At 47.0% G+C, this 26,597-nt stretch overlaps 1 protein-coding gene across 4 annotated transcripts in view; it reads left to right on the forward strand.

Moving 5' to 3' along the window:
- LOC137519260 (microtubule-actin cross-linking factor 1, isoforms 6/7-like) overlaps positions 1–26,597 on the forward strand; it is a 277,534-nt gene that overhangs the window by 124,209 nt on the left and 126,728 nt on the right. For all 4 annotated transcript variants that reach the window (XM_068238155.1, XM_068238153.1, XM_068238154.1 and 1 more), the window contains exons 4-7: positions 21,732–21,872; positions 23,119–23,291; positions 23,608–23,767; positions 25,774–25,858. In XM_068238155.1, the coding sequence (XP_068094256.1) occupies positions 21,732–21,872; positions 23,119–23,291; positions 23,608–23,767; positions 25,774–25,858 (559 nt within the window). The remainder of the gene's footprint in view (positions 1–21,731; positions 21,873–23,118; positions 23,292–23,607; positions 23,768–25,773; positions 25,859–26,597) is intronic.

Raw genomic sequence — 26,597 nt, forward strand, 5'->3', positions numbered from 1 at the left:
ATACCTTGATCTGAGGGAAAATTCATATAACCAGTGTTACCCCCTAGGAGCATAAGTAAGGCTATTCCTAGGGACCATGCATCAGTACCTATATCACTGATATTTACAATTTTCCAGAGCATAGTAAAGTTATATGTGGCGTTATTGCAATATGATTTGGGCAGTCTACCTAGGGATACTAGAGGTGTCTCAGGGACTTTTTCTATATCCATGCATATTGTGGGCTTTGAATTAGGCATTGGTTTTAACACAGGGGTTCTCCAGACAGCTCTGGCTCTATCTGCAGTATGGTTTTGTCCTAAAATGTCCCCGTTACTTAATGCTTTATTTGTTATGGGGGTGGCTATTAGTAGCAACCCCTTTGAATCCTTTGGCCTCATACCACATACTCAACATTTGGTTTTATTCTCCGCTAATGCCACTCTCCTTTGCAACGTCATGTACAGATTGGGTTCTTCCCAGAAGGACTCTTGTGCCTGTAAAATATTGACAACATATACAAGCAGTACAATACTTAATGCTGTCAGATTAACCATCCTTGCTTTTAGTCACTTTCTTACAATGACTGACGTGAATCCAGGTAGTGAATCCCTCAAGTTTTACTGCAGTAGCTGTCACAAGGAGAACTTGATAAGGCCCTTGGAATCTGGCTTCCAACGATTTCCTGTTAAACCGCTTCAATACAACATAATCTCCTGGCAAAAGTTTGTGCGAGTCTTGTATACAGTTTGGTTCTGGAATGCAATGATAAATGCTTTTATGAGTTTCAGTTAGATGGTTCTGTAGGGCAATGACATATTCTGCTAAATTGGAATGAAATAACTGTAGCTGCTGAGGTAGATATATTTTGGTGCGTGGTACCTGCCCAAACAATATTTCATAAGGGCTTAACCCAAGTCTGTGGCTCATTGGAGTGGTTCTAATGCTGTACAAGACAACAGGCAAGCATTCTGTCCATGGTTTTCCTGTATCCTCACACATTTTACCTAACTTTGTTTTAATGGTACTGTTTAATCTTTCTACTTTCCCACTACTTTGTGGGTGGTAAGGAGTATGGAAAGCCTGTTTGATACCCATGGCCTGCATTATTTCTTGTACCACCTGTCCTGTGAAATGAGAGCCTTGATCACTGTCAATTACCTCTGGTAGTGAGTATCTACATATTACCTCAGACAGCAGTTTCTTGGCAACTGTTTTAGCATTTGCTTTGGCCACAGGCCAACATTCGGGCCAACCTGAAAAGATATCAACACAGACCAGCGCATATTCATACACTCCCACCTTTGGGAGCTGTATGAAATCAATTTTCAACCTTTGAAACGGGTACTCTGGCCTGGGCATATGCCTTTGCCTTACCTTCACTACTTGTCCAATATTATGTCGCATGCAGATCTCACAATTTGCTGTGACTCGGGCAGCAACGGAGCTAAACCCAGGTGCTATCCAGTACTTACCTACCAGAGCAACCATATTGTTCTTACCCATGTGAGTTGGACCATGTGTCAGAGCAGCCATCATTGGGTATAGAGATCTAGGAAGACAGAACAAAGATCCTGCCCTCCACACTCCATCTTCTTCTTGCTGTGCCCCCTTACTACTCCATGCAGCTTTGTGACTGGTAGCTTCTTGTCTTTGTCGAGTTTTCAGCATCTCCACATCCACTGGTACAGGTGGAATCTCTGAGATATTGAACAGTGCAACTTCCGACAGGGGGGTGAGAGCTGCGGCTTTGGCAGCGGCATCTGCTCTTCGATTTCCTTTAGCTTCCTTCGACTGCTCTTTTGTGTGTGCTTGTACTTTTAATATGGCTACCCTGGATGGCAACTGGAGAGCCTCAAACAAGTTACTTACTAGATCAGCATTTTTAATTGGTTTACCTGCAGCCGTCATAAAGTTCCTGGACCTCCAAATTGGACCGTAGTCGTGTGATATGGAAAATCCATACCTGCTATCTGTAAAGACATTGGCAGTCTTACCTGCGGCCAGAGTACAGGCCTCAATGAGAGCATGAAGTTCTGCCTCCTGTGCCGATTTCTTTGGAGGTAAAGATTTTTGCACCACTGTTTCCTCCAGTGTTACAACAGCATAACCAGTGTGTGGCTTACCATCCTCAGTGTAGTACCTAGAACCATCAACAAAGAATTCAAAATCTGGATTTTGCAAAGGTGTATCTTGGACATTATCCAAACCTTTAGTTTCCATGTCCATTAACTCCAGACAATCATGTTCCTCAATCAGTTCAGTTTCCTCATTTGGTAAGAGTGTAGCTGGATTTAGAGTGTTACATCTTTTTAATTTTAGGTTTTCTGGTGTAAGCAATGCAACCTCATATTTTGTTAACCTGGCCATTGACAAATGTTTAGTCTGTACCCTGTTTAGGATTTCAAGTACACTGTGGGGTGTTAACAGATTAAGAGTATGTCCTAGCACCAAGTCAGCCGACTTAGTAAGCATGAGGGCACAAGCTGCTACACTCCTGACACATCCAGGGGACCCTTGAATCACTGGATCAAGTTTGGCTGAAAAATAGGCCACAGGCCTCTGCTTGAAGCCATGCATTTGAGTGAGTACTCCTGTTGCATGTCCTTTGCTCTCATGGCAGAAAAGGAAAAATTCTTTCTTGTAGTCAGGCAGCCCCAACACTGGTGCTGTGACTATGGCTTGTTTTAAGGCCTCAAAAGATGCTTTACTTAATTCAGTGATTGCAAATGGTTCCCTGGAGACACTCTCATACAAAGGTGTCATCAGCTGGGATGCATTGGGAATCCAATCCCTGCAGTAACTTACTAAACCCAGAAATGTCCTCAACTTCCTGACAGATGTTGGTAAGGGGTAGTTTTTTACATTGGACACCCTATCTGTTGTTAGGTGCTTTGCTCCTTGTGAGATGCAATGACCAAGAAATGTTACACGTGGTAAGCAATATTGTAACTTGTCTTTTGACACCTTGTTACCTGTTTGTGCCAGATAGCACAGCAAACTGACAGTTTCTTCCCTGCAAATGGACTCAGAATCACAACAAGTCAGTAAATCATCAGCGTACTGAAGAAGCTGCGTGCTGTCATACTTACTCCTCCACCCCTGAAGTACCTGATGCAGAGCTTGATTATACAAAGAGGGGCTACTCACCCCACCTTGAGGCAAAGTTGTCCAACAGTAGGATGCTCCGTCAAAAGTGAAACTAAACAGCCTAACGGAGTAGAAGGCGTTGGCTAAGTCTACGACACTAAAATGGGTGGAGCTTGGAGGTATTTGACTCAAGATTGTGTAAGGGTTTGGAACAATTGGTACATCTGCATCTATAATTTTGTTTACAGCCCGTAGATCATGTATGAACCTATATGTAGGTGGACTATTTCCTATCTTCCTTTTGAGAATAGGGTAAATAGGGGTTGTTGAAGGAGATGACATTTGCACTAGGACACCAGCTTTGACATACTCAGCAATTTGTGGTCTGATCCCATCCTTTTGTTCAGGGCTTAGTGGATATTGGTGAACTCGTGGCAGTACTGCACCAGGTTTCAGTTTGATTGTAACAGGTGGAACATCAAGTTTCCCTACATCAAATTTCCCTTTGGCCCACAAGTGGGAGGGGACTGCTTCCAACTCGGGGGCCAATGGCATGTCACCTTGTTGTTCCGTGTCTGGAAACTGAATGAAAGCAGACATGAGGTTTAAAACATGTGTGTCCAGCGGGGAAGATATTTGGATACCTTCTGATGTGTACTCGAAACTAGCCTGAATCTTGCTCAAAATGTCTGCACCCAATACATTTTCTGGTGATGTGTCAGACACCAGTACAGATGTTACAATTTCAATTTGATCCCCAATACGTATTGGTAAAGCTTTGGTTTCTTTCAATTTTATCTGCTTCCCTCCCACCCCTATACCAATGCTTTCTTTAGAGGTGAGTAAATGAGGGGGTACTTCAGATGCCTTTAAAATAGATTTACTGGCCCCTGTATCCACCAGGCAATCAAAACGAGAAAATGGTGCTTCCTTAAGCCATAATTTTACAATAGCTTCATTTGAACCTTTGGGGTGCTGTAAAGAGTAAGTGGATACAGATTGGCCGATTTCCTATTCTGAATCATCAAGTGTATACATAGCCTTGGTAGAGCTGGGCACTGCAGCCTGCTTTGCATTGGATTCTTCTGCAATCTCCTGAGTGCATCCCCAAGCTAAATGACCCTTTTTGCCGCAGCGGTAGCATTCTCTTTCACTCATGGGGACATAACCTCTGCCTCTACCACCACCTCTGCCTCTGCCTCTTCCTGAATACTTACCTCTGAAGGCCCCTCTGCCTTGCCCTTCAGGTAGTTCCTGTATCAACATAACTTTAGTGACTGGGACCCTTTCTTTTTTCTTAAATTTCTCATCTAACCCTCTTATAATTGGTAGTAGGACTTCTTCTTTCAATTCCTTGGCCTCAGGCCTGCTTGTGAGCAGAGCCTCCCTGTAATCCCTTTTAAGCCCGCTCAAATAGGTAGTTTTTAACTGAGCTACATCCCTCTCACTATTCTCATCGTAGTCAGCCTCCTCAAAAGCCTTTTTAACCCTATACCAGAAAGTTACAGCATTCTCATCACTTAACTGTGTCAGGCCAGTGGCATGGTTCCAAGATTTGCTCAACTTACCTTTGAGCCATTCCTCTCGGAGATATTCTATGAAACTCTCACCTTCCTTCCTTGTGTTTTTATCATCAGTGGGAGTATAGGCAGCTATTATTGGGTCTACTATTGATGAGTGAGCTACTTTTAGCATTTGTTCTAGATCTAACAAGGTAGCATCATAATTAGCTTGTATGGTCTCTACCGCTTTTACAAACCCTGCGGGGTTGGCAGATGGGCACGGTACACCTTTGGCTAAAGATAACTGTTCTGTGCGACTCCAGGGTTGGAGCCACTCTATTCTATACCGTACAGTATCCCCACCTCCCTCTGTAACTGTCTGGCTCCTCATTGGATAGAGAGGTTGAATATCTGACTTAAGGTCAGGATATATTTTGGGAGTGACAGGGGTTGTATATGGAGGAGGCACATCTTGCAGCATTGTTTTTGTTACATATGCACTTTCTGTATTGCTTGCAGGGCCTTGATTTAATGAATCCTCAAACTCTGTATCTGTTTCTTCTATCCCATCACTCTTCTTTCTTTCCCTGTATACTTGTTCTAGCAATCTTCTATGAACATAAAACCATTTCTGGTACTCAGAAGACCCTCTGGTGCCAGCATTATGTGCATTAGCCAATAACCTCCTTCCTTCCGCTGACATTTTTGTGTATTCCTCTATCCATTCCACAACTCTTTCCCTCAAATGTCTGTGTTTCCTTAATAAAAAGTCTATTTGCTGTTTTACTGAATCCACTAAAGGCAGTTGCAGTCCACTTCCCTTACTTCCAGCAGTGACACCAGTAGATGTCGCTGTAGCACTTCCCCTACCTCTCTCTTCAAGCAAGTCTAACAAAGCCATCATAGTACCTGTGTTATCAGGTACATCGTCGATAATACTTTCGTCTGGCCACCCAGCCGGCAATCTATTTCTAGGGGCATATCTATACTGTCCAGCATAGAAACATTCTACAACCTGTTCTGGCTTTTTCTGAGATTCTGTCATCCACAATTTAATCTGAGTACTTAACTGTTTCTTTTCTAGCCATTTCTGATGTCTGGCTATAAAATCTTTCCAAAATTCATAATCTAATCTTCCACCATCTGGCATTTTTTCTTTCTTGCAAATACTTTTGAACGGGGCTGTAGCCCACGTACCATGGGTGTCTGTCATCCACTCAACTGCTGTCTTACCAGGAGGTTTAGGATCAAGACCTGCTTGATCCGAGCCAAGAGGGGTAGATACATTATTTCCCGTCCTTAGCTTACACACTTACTACTTTAAAGTGCACTTTGTATCACGGGTTGGCCAACCACTTACTACAAATACATGAGATAAACCTCTAGACACCTTTATCAGACACCCTTATTTTATCTAGCAAACGTAACTTCTCAAATGCCTATAAAAACAACATTCCTAGCCCTCTACCTGCGATATATTTAGACCAGAAAATATGATGCGGTAATATGTTCCCAAGATATCTGCTAGTTCAGTCTACAAATAGTTAACTTCTGTGTTAGCAATAAAGCTTTTACACAGCGAGGGAAAACTTACAAACCAGGGGCCCTTTGACCTGTAGGTTTTACCTCTTATCTCAGGCCGGTTAATGAGAGATATATTCTCTCTAGCAGCAGAGGCCTGTTAATTATTAACCAGTATAGACTGAACTGAAACAGAAAGCTTTGGCAGACGTGACAAGTGAAACACTGCTACGCAGCGTTTATACACAGTCTTATATCACTGACATATGTCCTGGTCTAAAACCTTTGCATCAAAGGTCACTTTCCTACTGCCTTTAAAAACGCAGACTAAGGCTAGGGCCACACTAGCTCCGGGTGTGGCACGCATCCGCTGTCCGGGCTCCGATTTTCAAAAACCGGAACACAAACGGATCCGTGCTGCCTTTTTTGCAGCACACGTTCTGGATCCGTTTGCGTTTTTTTTTTTTGCTAGGGGTTAGCAGCCAGGACGGGGGGCTGCGGGGAAAGCGGCGGCCAGGGGGGTCACACCCCCCCCCCCTTGCTCACCTGGGTGCCCCCCGTCCCCGCTCCCCCTCCAGCTCGCCCATAATGTAATAAATTGTACCTAAGGAGGTTCGGCGAGCCGGGCACTTCCGCCCACACCGCTCGAGTCAGTTCCTGCAATGCCGCCCTCTGTATGTCAGTGAGCGGCATCGCAGGAAGTGACTCGAGCGGTGTGGGCGGAAGTGCCCGGCTCGCCGAACCTCCTTAGGTACAAGTTATTACATTATGGGCGAGCTGGAGGGGGGGTGGGGGGCACCCAGGTGAGCAAGGGGGGGGAGGCGACCCCCCTGGCCGCCGCTTTGCCCGCAGCCCCCCGTCCTGGCTGCTACTCCCTCCAGCATGGCGGCCCCATCCTTCACCAAGGGACACTGGAAACTGATCCGTTTCCAGTGTCCCAAAATGTCAGTGAAGAGGGAGGCCCGTTTCTCCATTGATTTTCACTACCCGTACGTGTATACGGGTCCGTGAAAAATGCTGCAAGTCCGGACTCTGCGTTCCGGGTTTAAAAACGTATTCCGCGGATCGCACGCGGATACGTTTTTAACTTGAGTGTGTGCTGTTCCTATTTTTAACATTGGTATCCGTGGCTCAGTTTTTTGTCCGGGACAAAAAACGTAGCTACGGATACGTTTTTAAAGCAAGTGTGAACTAGCCCTAAACCAATTTAAACTGGACAGTAATACAGTTAATTATGTTAACATCAGCAACCTATGTACTACTGGCTTAACACTTTACAGCCTATTTTTTTTAAGATAATCACAAACAGAAGTGCGACCACTGCAAAGGACAATAAAACAGCACTATTTGGATGTGCGCATGTATGAGCAGAACAGCACGTAATAAACTGCAGATATAATGCTAGATTACACAGAAACGAACACCACAAACATGACAGATACATCCAGTTAGCCAAGGTTCAGTTTTTACGTGGCATATAATATACTCACCCGGACCTCGGGAGGCTGTGAGAAAAAGGAGACAGAGATATATAGGAGCTAAGTCAAGTGATTCTTACCAAGTTGACAGATCTCCCACACCGACAGTTGATGTCCTTTATCCCACACCTCAGAGGTCCAAGTGGATATTGTCGCACGGTCCCTGTTCGGGCGCCAAATTGTGAAGTCCGCAGACCTGCAAGATAAGTTTAGGGTGAGGCCAAGCACCTCAGTGGGTACGTTGGCTAATGGACTCCCAATAGGTAGGCCCAATGAAGAACACACGACACCTTTGAACACGTTCTAAGGGACTCAGATTATGTTCTCTGCCCCTGTTTATTTGTACCATTCCTTTTAAAGGCTCAAAAGCGCTTGGTCAATTCAATTAATGATTATTCACATGAGGTAATTCGTGTCTATTTGTAATTTTCCATAACTGTCAGCTAATAATTTTGCTAAACACTGCAGAAATATACATATCTGTCTGACAGGTCCTAAGTCCTTCACTATCTAGTTTCGGTCAGCTAATCTGTTATGATAGAGGGAGAAAATTAAACTTTGAAATCATTAGACCCCCTTATCTAGTTTCTATTGCTCTGAGCTGCTGCTAGAGAGAAACAATTTCTGTCTATTTTCCTATTATAGCAGAAACTTAAGAGAACCTGTCTTGTAATACAAAGGAGGAATCTACAGCTAGGTATATCTATATTAACATAAACCTCACAGTTGGAAGCAGAGACTCTGGCCCTGTGTTGGGGGAAGGAGGCTGCAGAGCCCTCTGTGAAGACCTGCAGGAGGGAGAGAGCTCCGGGGGCATCCAGATGCTTCTATGTGTACAGTGCAGTAGCTGCAGCCCTCACTGCGCTCTCTGCCCCTCTGCAAGCACTGGGGAAGGGCGGGGGGGGGGGGGTGTTCAGGGTGACAAGCAGAGGCAGACACAAGCTAAATAGGTTCAGCAAAGAGTAAGCAGGTAAGGATCAAGAAACAGGCAGATGAGTGTCCAGATACTCAGGCCTCAAAGCAACAACAGAGTTCTGGCCAATAGCAGAAGGTTCTTAAAGGGAACCTAAACTGAGGAGGACATGGATTTTTCCTTTAAAATAATACCAGTTGCCGGACTCTCCTGCTGATCCTGTGTCTCTAATACATTTAGCCACAGCCCCTCAACAAGCATGCAGATCAGGTGCTCTGACTGAAGTCAGACTGGATTAGCTGCATGCTTGTTTCAGGTGTATGATTCAGACACTACTGCAGCCAAAGAGATCAGCAGGACTGCCAGGCAACTGGTATTGTTTAAAAGGAAACATCCATATCCCTCTCAGTTAAGGTTCCCTTTAAAGGGGTTCTGTGGCCATTTTAAAAAACAAAAAGGTGTCACTTACCTGGGGCTTCTACTGGCCCCCTGCAGAAGATTATTCGTCTAACTACACGAATAGCACACGGCTACACACGTCCTCGCTCCTACACGCGGCATCGGGAGCTTACTACGCAGGCGCAGTACAAGACAATTTCGGCCGCGCAGCTACAGTACTATTCATCTAGTTAGACGAATAATTGGATGTGACCCACGGCAAGGAACAGAGGGGGCTTCAGTGACGGCGTGGAACTTGATAGCTGCACGGGGCCGGTAGAAGCCCCGGGTAAGTGACAATTTTAGTTTTTTAAAAACAGCCACAGAACCCCTTTAAAGGAATCTTCAATCAAACTATACTACCCCCACTCTACTTACCCGGGGCTTCCTCCAGCCCCTGGCAGCTGCTATGTCCCACACCGCATCTCCGCTCGCAGCTGCTGGTCCCCGCCGCTGTCAATCACCTCCATGTGGTCTGGAATGTACTCCGCAGGTGCAGTAGTTCTGTGCCTGTGCAGTACAATCCGGACCTGGTGGAGATGATTGACAGCGGCGCTTGCTCAGATGCAGTAGAGGACGACCTGGACCGGCGGCTGCGAGGGGAGATGTGGCGTGGGACATAGCAGCTGCCAGAGGCTGGAGGAAGCGCCAGGTAAGTAGGGGGGGGGGGGTAGGGTTGGGGTAACAGGGAGCAGCTGATGGTATGCTTCTGCAAACAGTTCTGAATAACCCGCAGGCCAGAACGGGAACTGCAGGTCATTCTGTATACCTCCAGCTAGAAGCCAGAATCCTACAAAATACCAGTTATGACCCATTCCAGTCTGGCTTCAGGAAACACCACAGCACTGAAACTGCCCTCATCCAAATATGCAACCACCTGCTCATGGCAAGAGACAGAGGAGAGTGCTCGATCCTCATACTGCTAGACCTTTCTGCAGCCTTTGATACAGTTGATCATGACATCTTGATAAACAGGCTACAGGAATACTGCGGCATTGATGGCATAGTACTTCAGTGGTTCCAATCCTTCTTGAGTGGCAGAACCCACAAAGTGTCTATGGGGCCCTTCCTGTCCACCCCTGTAACACTTAAGTATGGGGTGCCCCAGGGCTCAATCCTCTCTCCCCTGCTTTTCACGATTTACATGCTACCGTTGGGAAAACTAATCCAAAAACATGGCCTGACATACCACTGCTATGCAGACGACACCCAACTATATCTTTCCTTCAAGCCTGGTGTGACAGACCCAACTCTAACTATAAACGCCTGCTTACGTGAACTACAGCAATGGATGAATGACAACTGGCTGAAACTAAATGCAGACAAAACTGAAGTCCTTCTGATTGGAGGGCAGAGCATGATAACAAAACAACTTAACTTGCAGTCTTCACCACTGGGAATAGGAGGCACGGATCTACGCAGCTCTGATCATGTGCGTAGCCTGGGAGTTCTAATTGATGGGGATTTAAACTTCAGAACTCAAATCTCTGCTGTGGTGAAATCATCCTATTTTCACCTGAAGAACATTGCAAAAATCAAGCACCTCATACCCCCAGAAGATCTGCCAACCTTAGTCCACGCCTTCATCACATCCCGACTGGACTACTGCAATGCTCTCTACACTGGCCTTCCAAAAAAGGCCTTGTACCGCCTACAGCTGATACAGAATACTACTGCCAGACTGCTAACCAACCAACCCCATCACTGCCACATAACGCCAGTCCTGCATTCCCTTCACTGGCTACCTATAGAATGGAGAGTCCTATTCAAGATCGGCCTACTGACATTTAAATCCCTGAATAATCTAGGCCCTGGATACATGAAAGATATGTTACAGCTGCGTAGCAATCCCCGCATTCTCAGATCCACAGGTTCTAATAATCTAGTCATACCCAGACTCCACTTGGAAACTTTTGGTCCCAGAGCCTTCTGTCATGCTGCCCCTACGTTTTGGAACTCCTTACCTCAACAGATCAGGACAGCCCCATCCCTGGACGTGTTTAAATCCAGACTGAAAACCCACCTGTTCAGTCTGGCATTTGCAGAAATATAACTTTCGTTGTGTGAATACTTCATCCTACTAATTACTGAATCTGAGAGAGCCTAAGCGCTTTGAGTCCTATGGGAGAAAAGCGCTATAGAAATGTTATTGTATTGTATTGTATTATTGTATTCTTACAGTCACTGAAAGGACACCTGCTGTCAGATAGCAGGAGTGCACGGCAGTTAAAGTCAGTACTGCGCCTGTATAACTATATGACTATCCTGATATAGTAATCTCAGTGCCCGGGTCCTAACCATGTACCTGTATGACTATACAATGTATGACCAATCCTGATATAGTAATCTCAGTCCCCGGATCCCAGCCATGTACCTGTATGACTATACAATGTATGGCAAATCCTGATATAGTAATCTCAGTCCCCGGGTCCCGGCCATGTGCCTGTATGACTATACAATGTATAACCAATGCTGATATAGTAATCTCAGTCCCCGGATCCCAGCCATGTGCCTGTATGACACTACAATGTATGGCCAATCCTGATATAGTAATCTCAGTCCCCGAGTCCTGGCCATGTACCTGTATGACTATACAATGTATGGCAAATCCTGATATAGTAATCTCAGTCCCCGGGTCCCGGCCATGTGCCTGTATGACTATACAATGTATGGCCAATCCTGATATAGTAATCTCAGTCCCCGAGTCCTGGCCATGTACCTGTATGACTATACAATGTATGGCAAATCCTGATATAGTAATCTCAGTCCCCGGGTCCCGGCCATGTGCCTGTATGGCTATACAATGTATGGCCAATCCTGATATAGTAATCTCAGTCCCCCGGGTCCCGACCATGCACATGTATGACTATACAATGTATGGCCAATCCTGATATAGTAATCTCAGTCCCCGGGTCCCGGCCATGTGCCTGTATGACTATACAATGTATGGCCAATCCTGATATAGTAATCTCAGTCCCCGGGTCCCGGCCATGTGCCTGTATGACTATACAATGTATGGCCAATCCTGATATAGTAATCTCAGTCCCGAGTCCTGGCCATGTACCTGTATGACCATACAATGTATGGCCAATCCTGATATAGTAATCTTAGTCCCCGGGTCCCAGCCATAAGCCTGTATGACTATACAATGTATGGCCAATCCTGATATAGTAATCTCAGTCCCTGGGTCCCGGCCATGTGCCTGTATGACTATACAATGTATGGCCAATCCTGATATAGTAATCTCAGTCCCCGGGTCCAGGCCATGTGCATGTATGACTATACAATGTATGGCCAATCCTGATATAGTAATCTCAGTCCCCGGGTCCCGGCCATGTGCCTGTATGACTATACAATGTATGACCAATCCTGATATAGTAATCTCAGTCCCCGGGTCCTGGCCATGTATCTGTATGACTGTACAATGTATGGCCAATCCTGATATAGTAATCTCAGTCCCCGGGTCCCGGCCATGTGCCTGTATGACTATACAATGTATGGCCAATCCTGATATAGTAATCTCAGTCCCGAGTCCTGGCCATGTACCTGTATGACCATACAATGTATGGCCAATCCTGATATAGTAATCTTAGTCCCCGGGTCCCAGCCATGTGCCTGTATGACTATACAATGTATGGCCAATCCTGATATAGTAATCTTAGTCCCCGGGTCCTGGCCATGTGCCTGTATGACTATACAATGTATGGCCAATCCTGATATAGTAATCTCAGTCCCCGGGTCCCGGCCATGTGCCTGTATGACTATACAATGTATGGCCAATCCTGATATAGTAATCTTAGTCCCCGGGTCCCAGCCATGTGCCTGTATGACTATACAATGTATGGCCAATCCTGATATAGTAATCTTAGTCCCCGGGTCCCGGCCATGTGCCTGTATGACTATACAATGTATGGCCAATCCTGATATAGTAATCTCAGTCCCGAGTCCTGGCCATGTACCTGTATGACCATACAATGTATGGCCAATCCTGATATAGTAATCTTAGTCCCCGGGTCCCAGCCATGTGCCTGTATGACTATACAATGTATGGCCAATCCTGATATAGTAATCTTAGTCCCCGGGTCCCAGCCATGTGCCTGTATGACTATACAATGTATGGCCAATCCTGATATAGTAATCTTAGTCCCCGGGTCCCAGCCATGTGCCTGTATGACTATACAATGTATGGCCAATCCTGATATAGCAATCTTAGTCCCCGGGTCCCAGCCATGTGCCTGTATGACTATACAATGTATGGCCAATCCTGATATAGTAATCTTAGTCCCCGGGTCCCAGCCATGTGCCTGTATGACTATACAATGTATGGCCAATCCTGATATAGCAATCTTAGTCCCCGGGTCCCAGCCATGTGCCTGTATGACTATACAATGTATGGCCAATCCTGATATAGTAATCTCAGTCCCCGGGTCCCGGCCATGTGCCTGTATGACTATACAATGTATGGCCAATCCTGATATAGTCATCTCAGTCCCCTGGTCCCGGCCATGTGCCTGTATGACTATACAATGTATGGCCAATCCTGATATAGTAATCTCAGTCCCGAGTCCTGGCCATGTACCTGTATGACCATACAATGTATGGCCAATCCTGATATAGTAATCTTAGTCCCCGGGTCCCAGCCATGTGCCTGTATGACTATACAATGTATGGCCAATCCTGATATAGTAATCTTAGTCCCCGGGTCCCAGCCATGTGCCTGTATGACTATACAATGTATGGCCAATCCTGATATAGTAATCTTAGTCCCCGGGTCCTGGCCATGTGCCTGTATGACTATACAATGTATGGCCAATCCTGATATAGTAATCTCAGTCCCCGGGTCCCAGCCATGTGCCTGTATGACTATACAATGTATGGCCAATCCTGATATAGTAATCTCAGTCCCCGGGTCCCAGCCATGTGCCTGTATGACTATACAATGTATGGCCAATCCTGATATAGTAATCTTAGTCCCCGGGTCCTGGCCATGTGCCTGTATGACTATACAATGTATGGCCAATCCTGATATAGTAATCTCAGTCCCCGGGTCCCAGCCATGTGCCTGTATGACTACACAATGTATGGCCAATCCTGATATAGTAATCTCAGTCCCCGGGTCCCGGCCATGTGCCTGTATGACTATACAATGTATAACCAATGCTGATATAGTAATCTCAGTCCCCGGGTCCCGGCCATGTGCCTGTATGACTATACAATGTATGGCCAATCCTGATATAGTCATCTCAGTCCCCTGGTCCCGGCCATGTGCCTGTATGACTATACAATGTATGGCCAATCCTGATATAGTAATCTCAGTCCCCTGGGTCCCGACGATGCACATGTATGACTATACAATGTATGGCCAATCCTGATATAGTAATCTCAGTCCCCGGGTCCCGGCCATGTGCCTGTATGACTATACAATGTATGGCCAATCCTGATATAGTAATCTCAGTCACCGGGTCCCGGCCATGTGCCTGTATGACTATACAATGTATGGCCAATCCTGATATAGTAATCTCAGTCCCCGGGTCCCAGCCATGTGCCTGTATGACTATACAATGTATGGCCAATCCTGATATAGTAATCTCAGTCCCCGGGTCCTGACCATGTGCCTGTATGACTATACAATGTATGACCAATCCTGATATAGTAATCTCAGTCCCCGAGGCCCGACCATGTGCCTGTATGGCTATACAATGTATGGCCAATCCTGATATAGTAATCTCAGTCCCCGGGTCCCAGCCATGTGCCTGTATGACTATACAATGTATGGCCAATCCTGATATAGTAATCTCAGTCCCCGGGTCCCGGCCATGTGCCTGTATGACTATACAATGTATGACCAATCCTGATATAGTAATCTCAGTCCCCGGGTCCTGGCCATGTGCCTGTATGACTATACAATGTATGACCAATCCTGATATAGTAATCTCAGTCCCCGAGGCCCGACCATGTGCCTGTATGGCTATACAATGTATGGCCAATCCTGATATAGTAATCTCAGTCCCCGGGTCCCAGCCATGTGCCTGTATGACTATACAATGTATGGCCAATCCTGATATAGTAATCTCAGTCCCCGGGTCCCGGCCATGTGCCTGTATGACTATACAATGTAGGTATACGAGGTAGTGACCAAAAATAACAATACAGGACTCAGGAGGACTTTTGAGGCCCTAATTGTAATGAATCAACTTTAAATCCTTTAACGGGAATCCGTTATGGAGGGCAAGTCTGCCATTGTCACCACGGGGAATGAAGGTTGGATTCCGGCCCGAAGTGGGAGCCTGCTGAGACCCATGCTGTAGCTGCCCTGACCGTGCTTTGCAGACCAGGCATCTGTGGTCAGATGGACCCTTGACCTAGCGGAAGACAAACCAAGTCGAAAGCATTTGCCAAGAATGTTTTACGGAGGGCAAGTTTTTTGCCATTTTTTTTCAATTGTTTGAAACTGTAGATGGTTGTATTTTTCAGTTGTTTGAAACTGTAGATGGTTGTATTTTTAAATTGTTTTAAAATGTAGATGGTTGTATTTTTAAATTGTTTGAAACTGTAGATGGTTGTATTGCGTTCCGGAGTTGGAGCCTAAGAAACGGCTACCACCACACATCCAGGCAAGGAGGGCAGCAGGCAGGCATGCACGCCCGCCCCGAGGTAGTGACCAAAAATAACAATACAGGACTCAGGAGGACTTTTGAGGCCCTAATTGTAATGAATCAACTTTAAATCCTTTAACGGGAATCCGTTATGGAGGGCAAGTCTGCCATCCATTGAAGTGCAAGTTCTGCACTGACTGGCAGGTATAATACAATGTGCAGTCACAGATGCAGTGAAAGGTATGCAGTGACTGCAAACAGCCGTTTGTGTAGTGACGGCCGTGCTGGACTGGTGTGCACCATGACGAGAGTGCACATATGGTCGCCCGGCTGATGTAGCTAAATGACAGAACAGTGACTGTCCAGCTGATCAAATTTGGTCTGACCACAATGAAACAACGACCTTATTATCTTTGGTGTGCCACCCCCACCCGAGACACTCATATAGCCGGCGATCATTGCTTCATTGTGACACGCAAGCCCCTTCACCGCGGCAAGGTAATGATCACGAAGGGGGATGGGCACATGTACATGCCTTTTGTTTTTTTGTTGCAGCCGCCTGCAGTTCAGCCAGAAAAATTAGGCAGGCATGTGCACGCCCCAGAAAAATTAGTATAGCGGCCGCTGCTAGCAGCGGCCTTAAAAATTCTGGAATCCGCCTAGAGTCCTGGACCCTGGTGGTGGTGGCGGAGAAGGCAGTCAAGCGGCCTGCAGGCAGAGATGCTGTGTGTGGGGACTGACTTAGTCTTCGGCCGTGCAATAGCCCTCAGGGATCCATGCCTCATTCATTTTGATAAAGGTCAGGTACTGAACGACTTCTCTTCTCAGTGACAATGCCTCCAGCTGCACTGAAGGTCCTTTCTGACAGGACGCTTGCGGCAGGGCAAGAGAGAAGTTGTATGGCAAATTGGGACAGCTCTGGCCACAGGTCAAGCATGCGCAACCAGTAGAGCAAGGGTTCATCCTTGCTCCCCGCAGTCGCAGTGTGTACATCCACACTTAAGGCCAGGTAGTCGGCTACCTGCCGGTCCAGGCGTTGGTGGAGGGTGGATCCCGAAGGGCTACTGCGAGGCGTTGGACTAAAGAATGTCCGCATGTCCGACATCAACCCGAGATCGCTGGAGCGTCCTGTCCTTGCCTGCGTGGACTGGTGAGGAGGAGGAGGATTACTGCCAGTGGTACCTTTATTGCGTTGTACTGTCACATCACCCTTAAATGCATTGTAAAGCATCATTGACAGCTTGTTCTGCAAGTGCAGCATCCTTTCCGCCTTCTGTTGAGTTGGTAACAGGTCTGCCACTTTGTGCCTGTACCGAGGGTCTAGTAGCGTGGCCACCCAGTACAGGTCATTCCCCTTGAGTTTTTTGATACGGGGGTCCCTCAACAGGCTGGACAACATGAAAGAGGCCATCTGCACAGAGTCGGATCCAGACGTACTCTCCATCTCCTCTTGCTCTTCCACAGTGACGTCACGCAACTCCTCTTCCTCCCCCCAGCCACGAACAATACCACGGGAACGTGGAGCAGCAGAAGCCCCCTGTGATGGCTGCTGCGGTTGTTCTTCTGCCGCCGCCACCACCTCTTCCTCCTCCACAGAAACACCTTCCTCATAATCGTCATCCGAGTCTGACTCCTCTCCTTCCCCACACGACTCCTCTTCTTCCTCCTCCTCCCCCCTCTGTGGTGCCGCAGGTGTCGAGGAAACATGTGGTTCGGATGTAAATCGCTCCCACGAATCCTCCTGCCGTAGCTGTTCCTTTTCCCGCTCCTCCACAGCTTCATCCACCACTCTACGCACGGCACGCTCCAGGAAGTAAGCGTAGGGGATCAAGTCGCTGATGGTGCCTTCAGCGCGACTCACCAGGTTGGTCACCTCCTCAAACGGCCGCATGGTCCTGCATGCATTTCGCATCAGTGTCCAGCTGTTGGGCCACAACATCCCCATCTTCCCAGATTGTGTCCTTCTATTGTAGTTGTACAGGTACTGGGTGATGGCTTTCTCCTGGTCTAGCAGGCGAGAGAACATGAGTAGGGTGGAATTCCAGCAAGTTGGGCTATCGCATATCAAGCGTCTCACCGGCAAGTTGTTTTTCCGCTGAATGTCCGCAAAGCGTGCCATGGCCATATAAGACCGCCTGAAATGCCCACACAACTTCCTGGTCTGCTTCAGGACGTCCTCTAAGCCTGGGTACTTTGAGACAAATCTTTGCACGACCAGATTCAGCACATGTGCCATGCAGGGTACATGTGTCACCTTTCCCAATTTCAAAGCAGAAAGGAGATTGCTGCCGTTGTCACACACCACGTTGCCGATCTCCAGCTGGTGCGGGGTCAGCTATTGCTCCACCTGTTTGTTAAGAGCAGCCAGGAGAGGTGCTCCAGTGTGACTCTCCGCTTTGAGGCTAGACATGTTTAAAATTGCGTGACACCGTCGTACCTGGCATGCAGCGTAGGCTCTGGGGAGATGGGGCTGTGTAGCTGGAGAGGAAGAGGAGATGGCAGCACCGCAAGAGTTCAACTGCCACTCAGCCAAGGAGGAGGAGGAGGTTGACAGCGAAGAGTATGTAGCTGGAGGAGAAGGAGAGGAGGTGGCAGGAGGCCTGCCTGCAAGCCGTGGAGGTGTGACAAGTCGGTCCGCTGCGCAGCCACATACTCCCTGCTTGATGCCATCGGTCACCAGGTTGACCCAATGGGCTGTGTACGTAATGTAGCGGCCCTGCCCGTGCTTGGCAGACCAGGCATCCGTGGTCAGGTGGACCCTTGACCCAACGCTCTTCGCAATAGATGACACCACTTGCCTCTGAACTGCACGGTACAGTTTGGGTATGGCCTTTCATGAAAAATAAGTGCGGCCTGGTATCTTCCACTGCGGTGTCCCAATGGCCACAAATTTACGGAAAGCCTCCGACTCCACCAGCTTGTATGGTAATAGCTGGCGAGCTAATAGTTCCGCCACGCCAGCTGTCAGACGCCGGGCAAGAGGGTGACTGGCCGAAATTTGCTTCTTCCGCTCAAAGACTTCCTTCACGGACACCTGACTGCTGCTGTGGGCAGAGGAGCAGGAACCGCTCAAGGGCAGAGGCGGTGTGAAGGAGGGTGGCTGTGAAGGTGCAAGGAAGAAAGCGGATGAAGACGATGCACCTGAAGGAGGAAGAGGAGAAGGAGGGTGGCTTGTCTTTTGAGGGGTGCTGCTTTTCCTCAGGTGTTCTTCCCATTGCCGTTTGTGCCTTTTCTCCAGGTGCCTTCGTAAGGCACTTGTCCCTACGTGAGTGTTGGCCTTTCCACGGCTCAATTTTTGGATGCAGAGAGAACAGATGGCTTTGCTCCAAACCGCTGAGCCCCCCTGGGGTGATGGCACTACGGTGGCATCAACAGCTGACCTTGAAGGGCATGTTGGCTGGCTGGCCATAGCTGGCGATACATGGCACCGGACACTGCCCCCAGCTGTTTCTGAGGACGAGCTCCCTCTGCTTCTATCATGGAGTCGTCTCCTCCTACTCCTTTCTGGCTCCCCCTCTGAACTGTCCCCCTGGTCATCTCCTCTACTGGGAACATACGTGGCATCCGTATAATCGTCATCATAATCCTCCTGCCCAGCTTCGCTTTCCTCGGACACCTCCTCAACTGCACCAACTTCAGGTGGTTCATCATGCCCCTCCTCACATGTTACGTCCATACTATCGCCACCTAACTCAGACGTATGAGGTGGTGTACCTGCGCCTTCTTGTTGTTGCAGTAGTGGCTGGGAATCAGTGATTTCACCACCACCACCAAATAACTCCTGCGAAGTGTCAAATGCAGCGGATGTGATGCTTGTTGTAGCGCTGGTGGCTGCGGGAGATAAGGTGTTCTGTGTTAAATACTCAAGCACGTCCTCACAATTTTGGGAAGTGATGGCACATGCCTTCTTCTGAGCACTGTACTTTGGGCCAGGTCCGCACAAAATCACAGCAACACCACCTCGCACAGACCTGCCAGTGCCAGGTGGCCTTCCTCTGGGTCTGCCTCTACCTCTTCCTCTACCTGGTTTGTCCATTTTGTCCATCTCGGGGGGAAGCTAGGTATATGCAGTGAGGTGAGTTCACTGAACACAACAGGTAGTTAGATGCAGTCAGCTGAGTTCACTGAACACAAAAGGTAGTTATATGCAGTGAGGTGAGTTCACTCAACAGAAAAGGTAGCTATGTGCAGTGAGGTGAGTTCACTCAACCCAAAGGTAGTTATATATGCAGTGAGGTGAGTTCACTGAACACAAAAGGTAGCTATATGCAGTGAGGTGAGTTCACTCAACCCAAAGGTAGTTATATATGCAGTGAGGTGAGTTCACTGAACACAACAGGTAGTTAGATGCAGTCAGCTGAGTTCACTCAACTCAAAGGTAGTTATATGCAGTGAGGTGAGTTCACTCAACAGAAAATGTAGCTATATGCAGTGAGGTGAGTTCACTCAACACAAAGGTAGTTATATATGCAGTGAGGTGAGTTCACTCAACACAAAGGTAGTTATATGCAGTGAGGTGAGTTCACTCAACACAAAGGTAGTTATATATGCAGTGAGGTGAGTTCACTCAACACAAAGGTAGTTATGTGCAGCGAGGTGAGTTCACTCAACACAAACGTAGGTGTATGCAGTGATGAGGTGGGTTAACTAAACACAACAGGTACTAGTAGTAGGTAAATGCAGTACTGGGTAGGTAGTACAATGTGCAGCTCCCTGTCACACACACAGGTGTCACTGAATGTGCTGCTGAATGCTGGTGGGCTGCTGGCAGTGGGACACACACATTATGAATTAGCAATGCTGTCTAAGCAACACAAGTGTCTCACACACACAGGTAGTCACTGAATGTGCTGCTGCTGCTGGCAGTGGAGCACACAGTATGAATTAGCAATGCTGTCTAAGCAACACAAGTGTCTCACACACACAGGTAGTAGTCACTGAATGTGCTGCTGCTGCTGGCAGTGGGACACACAGTATGAATTAGCAATGCTGTCTAAAAAACACAAGTGTCCGTTTCAAACACAGAAAAAAAAAATTGATCACACGAGCAGGATGAGCTCTGAAAAGAGCTGTTCTGGGGCGCTATTATAGCAATAAGATTCAGCTAGGAGCAAGCTAAGAAGGCAAGAGCCTGACTAATCTGTCCCTAGGAGAACAAGTCTGCAGCAGCTGTCCCTATTCTGTCTCTAGCAGGCACACGAGTGAGGCTAATGGCCGCCGGAGCCTGCCTTATATAAGGGGGGGGCTCCAGGGCTTAGTATAGCCGGATTGGCTACAATGCTCCTGCTGACTGTGATGCATAGGGTCAAAGTTGACCCTCATAGAGCATTATGGGGCGAATCGAACTTCCGGGAAAAGCACCCGAGGTTTGCCTGGAACCGTTCGCAAGGCGAACCGTTCGGCTCACCTCTATGAATAACTTATTTACTGTCCTAACTAGAGGCGATGTGCCTGGATATATGTGTTTTTTTCTTGTTACTGACTCCTGTGGCTAGGGTTTTAATTCAGTGCACTCCCTCCTTCCCCTGTATGTGTTTTTCTTTGGTCAGCATGCACACAGCTTATGCTGGTGTATGTGCATGGTGCACATGGACACATTACGTTAGCACACAGCTTATGCTGGGGTATGTGCATGGTGCGCATGGATACATTACGTTAACTCCCTTGTGCGATTGGTAAGATGTGCTATCTGTCCCTGGAGAGGACGTCGGGATGTGTGCTCCTAATCCATTGATAGGTTTGATGCAATGAATGTTTGCATGTCTGCATTATGCATGTTACAGGGCCAGAGTGACACATCCACTGAAGAGGCATAATCAGGGGTGTGGCAGAGACATGATTAGGGGTGTGGCAGAGGCATAATTAGGGGTGTATCGGGTGTTTGATTAAGGGTGTGGCACAGGCATGATTGGGGTGTGGCAGGGGTGTGATTAGGGGTGTGGCAGAGGCTTGATTAGGGGTGTGCCCGGGTGTGGCAGAGGCATGATTAGGGGTGTGGCAGAGGTATGATTAGGGGTGTGGCAGGGATGTGATTAGGGGTGTGATTAGGGGGGTGGCAGAGGCATGATTAGGGGTTTGGCAGAGGCATGATTAGGGGTGTGGCAGGGGTGTGTCTTGAAGTGTCCCTCTCTTGTTATCTGATAATATTGGGAGGCGTGCCTCACTATTACATTCATGTTTGCCCCATCCCGCTGACCTGTGTATCCTCTCCCAGCATCCTCTTGCCTTGCCGGAGCTGCCGGAGACCCTGGAGACCGTACTTGGCTGGGTGACAGAGATGGAAGAGCTGACCGAGGCCCAGAAGCCCCCATCCTCCGAGGCCAAGGTGGTGAAGGCCCAGCTGCAGGAGCAGAAGGTGAGGCTGCCTCTCTCTGTAGGTCTGGGAGCTGCTGGAGGGTCTCTTCTGGGTTCCGTCAGCTACCGGGCAGCCCCAACCCTACAGAGCATAAAATACTCAGGCAGAAAAGCTTGTATTTCAGTGATCTGGGCGTGTTTCTTTTCTGCACATTATTGGCTTGATTCATCAAAGTAAATAGTGCAAGCAGCCTCCTGTTGCTCGCGCTAAAAAATCAATGTCACTTAATTCTCTTCCCTGCACACTACACGCGTTAGTGGCAGCGCAGCATGTGTAACTAAACACCCACCGCTGCTTACAAACGCTGCACGGTAGTGATGAATCGCTAACGTGGTACTCCACTAGTGCGGCCGCTACCATGTTCATTTTGTAAGCAGCGGTGGTTGTTTAGTTACACACTCTGCGCTGCCACTAACTATCGTGCAGGAAAAAAAATTGAGTTGCACTGATTTATATGCAGAAAAATGCATCCAATATAATTGATAGAGAAAACTGACAAAATGTGTAGAATTATCTTGCAGGATGGCTGTTCTTTTTTTCCTGTGTGTTAAAAACGCATTAATATGAGTTCTTTAATAGTGATGTCTAGGAGAAGTCCCGGAGAAGCATATGATCTGTTTGGTCAGCTGATAGATTTGCAAAGCTCTGATTTGCTGTGATCACATCCTGCTTTTAGCACATGACCATGGCCACACTGGGACTCAGCTGCGGGGAGGGCGGCCTGACTCCCCCTACCCCCCTCTCCCCAGGCGCCCCTCTGTGCTCCTCCCTCTATGCAGAGTAAGCAATGTGCACAGCGACGCCTATAGGGCCTGATTCACTAAACTGTGCTAACTCCTAGCATGACTGCGCTAGCGTTTCTGCGGGCAAAAATTTGCAATAGAGCGTGAAAATGCTATCGCGCCCGTGCTATGAGTTAGTGAATCAAGCCCATAGCGTGAACATTGCCTAAGACAAGCTTCCAGCAGGAGAACCGTATCCCAATTCAGTCAATAAGATAGAAATTGTACAACTGCAGCGCTGGTACAACTATATACACATCTACAGCAAGGAGTGTTCCGTCAGCTGATGCCTCACTTATGTGTGATGTCCCCTCCTCCTGTCTGTCACCAGAGAGGAAAGCAGAACGCAGGCCAGATTCCCAGACTCTCTAATGCCCTCCATTGTCTCCAGCTCTCAGAATCTGCATGGGTCCGGGTTTCCTCCAGGCGTTCCTCTGCCTCATCTTCTCTCTTTTATTTTACAGCTTCTCCAGCGGCTGCTGCAGGAGAGGAGAACCCGCATAGAGCGAGTGTTACTGGGCAAGAGATCCCCGTCCCAACCGCTTCCCATAGAGTCTGCTGAGCAGAGAGAGCAGAGAACCCCCCTCTCAGAGCTCCAGCACCGCTGGGACACTCTGCTGCAGAGGGCAGAGGAGAGGTGAGTATACACAGCAGGGCGGGGCTTGTGGGAGTGTGTGTACTGCCTCTAATGCCTGGTACACCATGCAATTCCATATCACATCGACAAGTACAATCGATCATTTCCATTCGCCCGTCCATCTGTCCATCCATCCATCCATCTCTCCATCCATCTCTCCATCCATCCTTCCATCCATCTGTCCATCCATCCATCCATCTCTCCATCCATCTGTCCGTCCATCCTTCCATCCATCTGTCCATCCATCTCTCCATCCATCCTTCCATCCATCCTTCCATCGTACAGAACTTCTGCAGAGTCTCTCCTCTCTTCACAGACACCGCCAGCTGGAGAGGATCACCCCCGCTGCGCAGAGCTTTCAGGAATCTCTGGACGCCTTCTATGATTGGCTGAGCACCACCGAGAGACGCCTGGCGGAATTATGGCGAACCAACCGGTCTATGACCCAAATAAAGGACTCCCACCTAGAAATCCAGGTATATTCTCTATTCTTTTCTGCTAAATGTCCTGCGGAACTGTCCTATCATGATGGGATATTCCTGATTTCAGTTTGGATGTTAACCAGTCACATACACTGAGGAGGCTTGGTTCAAACTGGAAATAAAGGTGTATTTTTTCCACTTAGTGTTTTTTTATATTATACCAATAATTGCAAGCCTTTATGTATGAAAGCAATAGTAATATACCCTTATGTCATACAAATTGAAAAGTTTGTAAAGGACCTCTGTCACAAAAATCTTAAAATTTAAAATACATGTAAACATATACAATTAAGAAGTATGTTTCTTCATGAGTAAAATGAGCCATAAATTACTTTTCTCCTGTGTTGCCGTCACTTACTGTAGGTAGTAGAAATCTGACATTACCGACAGGTTTTGCCCTAGCCCATCTCCTCATGGGGGGTTCACAGGGATTTCTTTATTTTTAAAATGCACTTAATAAATGGCAGTTGCTCCGTTCAACTGCCAAAAAAGTGTACAGTGAACAGGGAGGCTGGTCAGCATCTTTGTATATATCTTTTTCAGGGAGTGTCTTTATAATGAATAAAGGCCATGCTGAGAATCCCCCATGAAGAGATGGACTTGCCCCAAACCTGTTGCCTCTGTCAGATTTATACTACTTACTGTAAGTGACAGCAACATAGTAGAGAAGTAATTTATGGCTCATTTTACTCTGGAAGAAACGTACTTCTTATTTGTATGTGTTTTACATTTTAATCTTTCGCAACAGTTCTTCTTTAAGGCAACTATTTATGTAAGTTTTTTTTAAATTATGTAGTTTTTTTTTTTTTTAGTTTTTTTTTACAAGTGTTTTATTTTGGTAACTATGGGGTAGGGTGGAAGGGGTTAAAAATAATACTAATTTATTCATTTTTTTATATAAAAGTGTATTATGATGTATTTGGGTGTATTTTACTTTTTGGCCACAAGATGTCACTACACTTAGTTCTTGTGTGCAGGAACTAGTGAGTGTAACAGTTTGCTTTCGGTTTTGAATGAGAGGCTGTGTCTTGCTGCTGCAAGCTCTCATTCATCACAGGCACAGTGATCGGGGTTGGGAACAGCTGTTTCCCATACCCTGATCACTGAAAGGTAGGACTGTGACTAATTTGAACGTAAACAGCGCAACAATCGGGAACGGCGGTGGTAAGTAAACAGTGCGCCCCTGATCCGCAAGTGAAGTAAACAGAGGCGTATATATATATATATATATATATATATATATATATATATATATATATATATATATATATACAGTGGCTTGCAAAAGTATTCGGCCCTCTTGACGTTTTCCACATTTTGTCACATTACTGCCACAAACATGAATCAATTTTATTGGAATTCCATGTGAAAGACCAACACAAAGTGGTGTACATGTGAGAAGTGGAACGAAAATCATACATGATTCCAAACTTCAAGGGGGCCCGAATACTTTTGCAAGCCACTGTATATATATATATATATATATATATATATATATATATATATATATATATACATATACAGAAGTGGTTAAAGTGTACCAGAGACATTATAAATAGAAGAATGTATACTTACCTGGGGCGTCCTCCAGCCTCGTACTCTGCGGACCCCCTCCCTGTCCTCCTCGACCGTTCCGTTCTTTTACAATCTACCCCCGTAATATCCCCAGTCGCTGGGAGCTTTCTACGCCTGCACAGTACTATATGCTACTAGGTGCTCTCAGCCATGGGAGCGTGATGGAGGTGAGCGCACAGCTGGATCGGGCATGCGCACTGCTGCACAGCTGACTGGCGATATTACCGAGGAGGATAGTAGACGAACAGAGCCACCCGGGAGGACAGCGAGGAAGCCCCAGGTGAGTATACATTCTACTATCCCAATCCTGCCCTGAACACATACATACCAAATCATGTCCTGTTAGAAGGAGGGAGATAGAGTGATATCCACGTGTTTGCTGTGTGCTGGCTGCTTTCATTAGCTGGTCTTGCCTCATCTTACAGGATCTCTGCAGAGAAATCCAGGATAAGCCGGCGGATCTGGACCGAGTTCTGGAGAAGGGGCAGATCATTCTGGAGCTGGTCTCAGGTGAGTGGACTGATTGCTGGGACGTTATACGGTAGAACTTACCTCCTGCTGGGTTATAATATTAGTTACTCCTCTGGTTATGTTAGTTACTCCTCTGGTTCTATTAGTTATGATGGAGCAGAGTGGTCTGTACACACAGATAGGCACCCAGTATAACAAATTGAAACTTTACTGAGGAAAACATACAGAGATATATCACACACATTCATCCGATAATGCAGCTTACTTAGAACAGTGAGGACACAGAATGGATACAGGAAATCACAATACCATAGAGATCATTGCAGCACAGTACAGGCAGTGACATCTTGTGGTTGCTTTACTATACTGCACTTTAGGTAATTCTGTTGATCCTGCCCAAAAGTTATACCTTTAGCTCCGGTAGGTTAGTTAGATGGTTATATTAGTTATACTTTTAGTTATATTAGTTATACCTCTGGTTATGTTAATTATATCACTAGGCAAATAATATTTGATACTTTTCTGGTTAAACTTGCTATACCTTTAGTAATGTTAGTTATACGTCTGGTCTGGCTCACCTGTGCAAGTATCTGGGTACATTTTATAGAATTTGAAAATGTCTTCCTGGTCTGGTGAGATAAGGTGGGAATCCTATACAATACAACCTAACTGTCCCTCTGTCATCATCAGATTTCCCTGTCTGTCCATCCGAAGCTTTTCTTGTACTGCGCATGTGCGGCGGGCGCACGGCGGGCGCGTGGGCGGCGGGTGTGCGTCG

Source organism: Hyperolius riggenbachi, chromosome 5 (genome assembly GCF_040937935.1).
Source record: "Hyperolius riggenbachi isolate aHypRig1 chromosome 5, aHypRig1.pri, whole genome shotgun sequence".
Classification (NCBI taxonomy): domain Eukaryota; kingdom Metazoa; phylum Chordata; class Amphibia; order Anura; family Hyperoliidae; genus Hyperolius; species Hyperolius riggenbachi.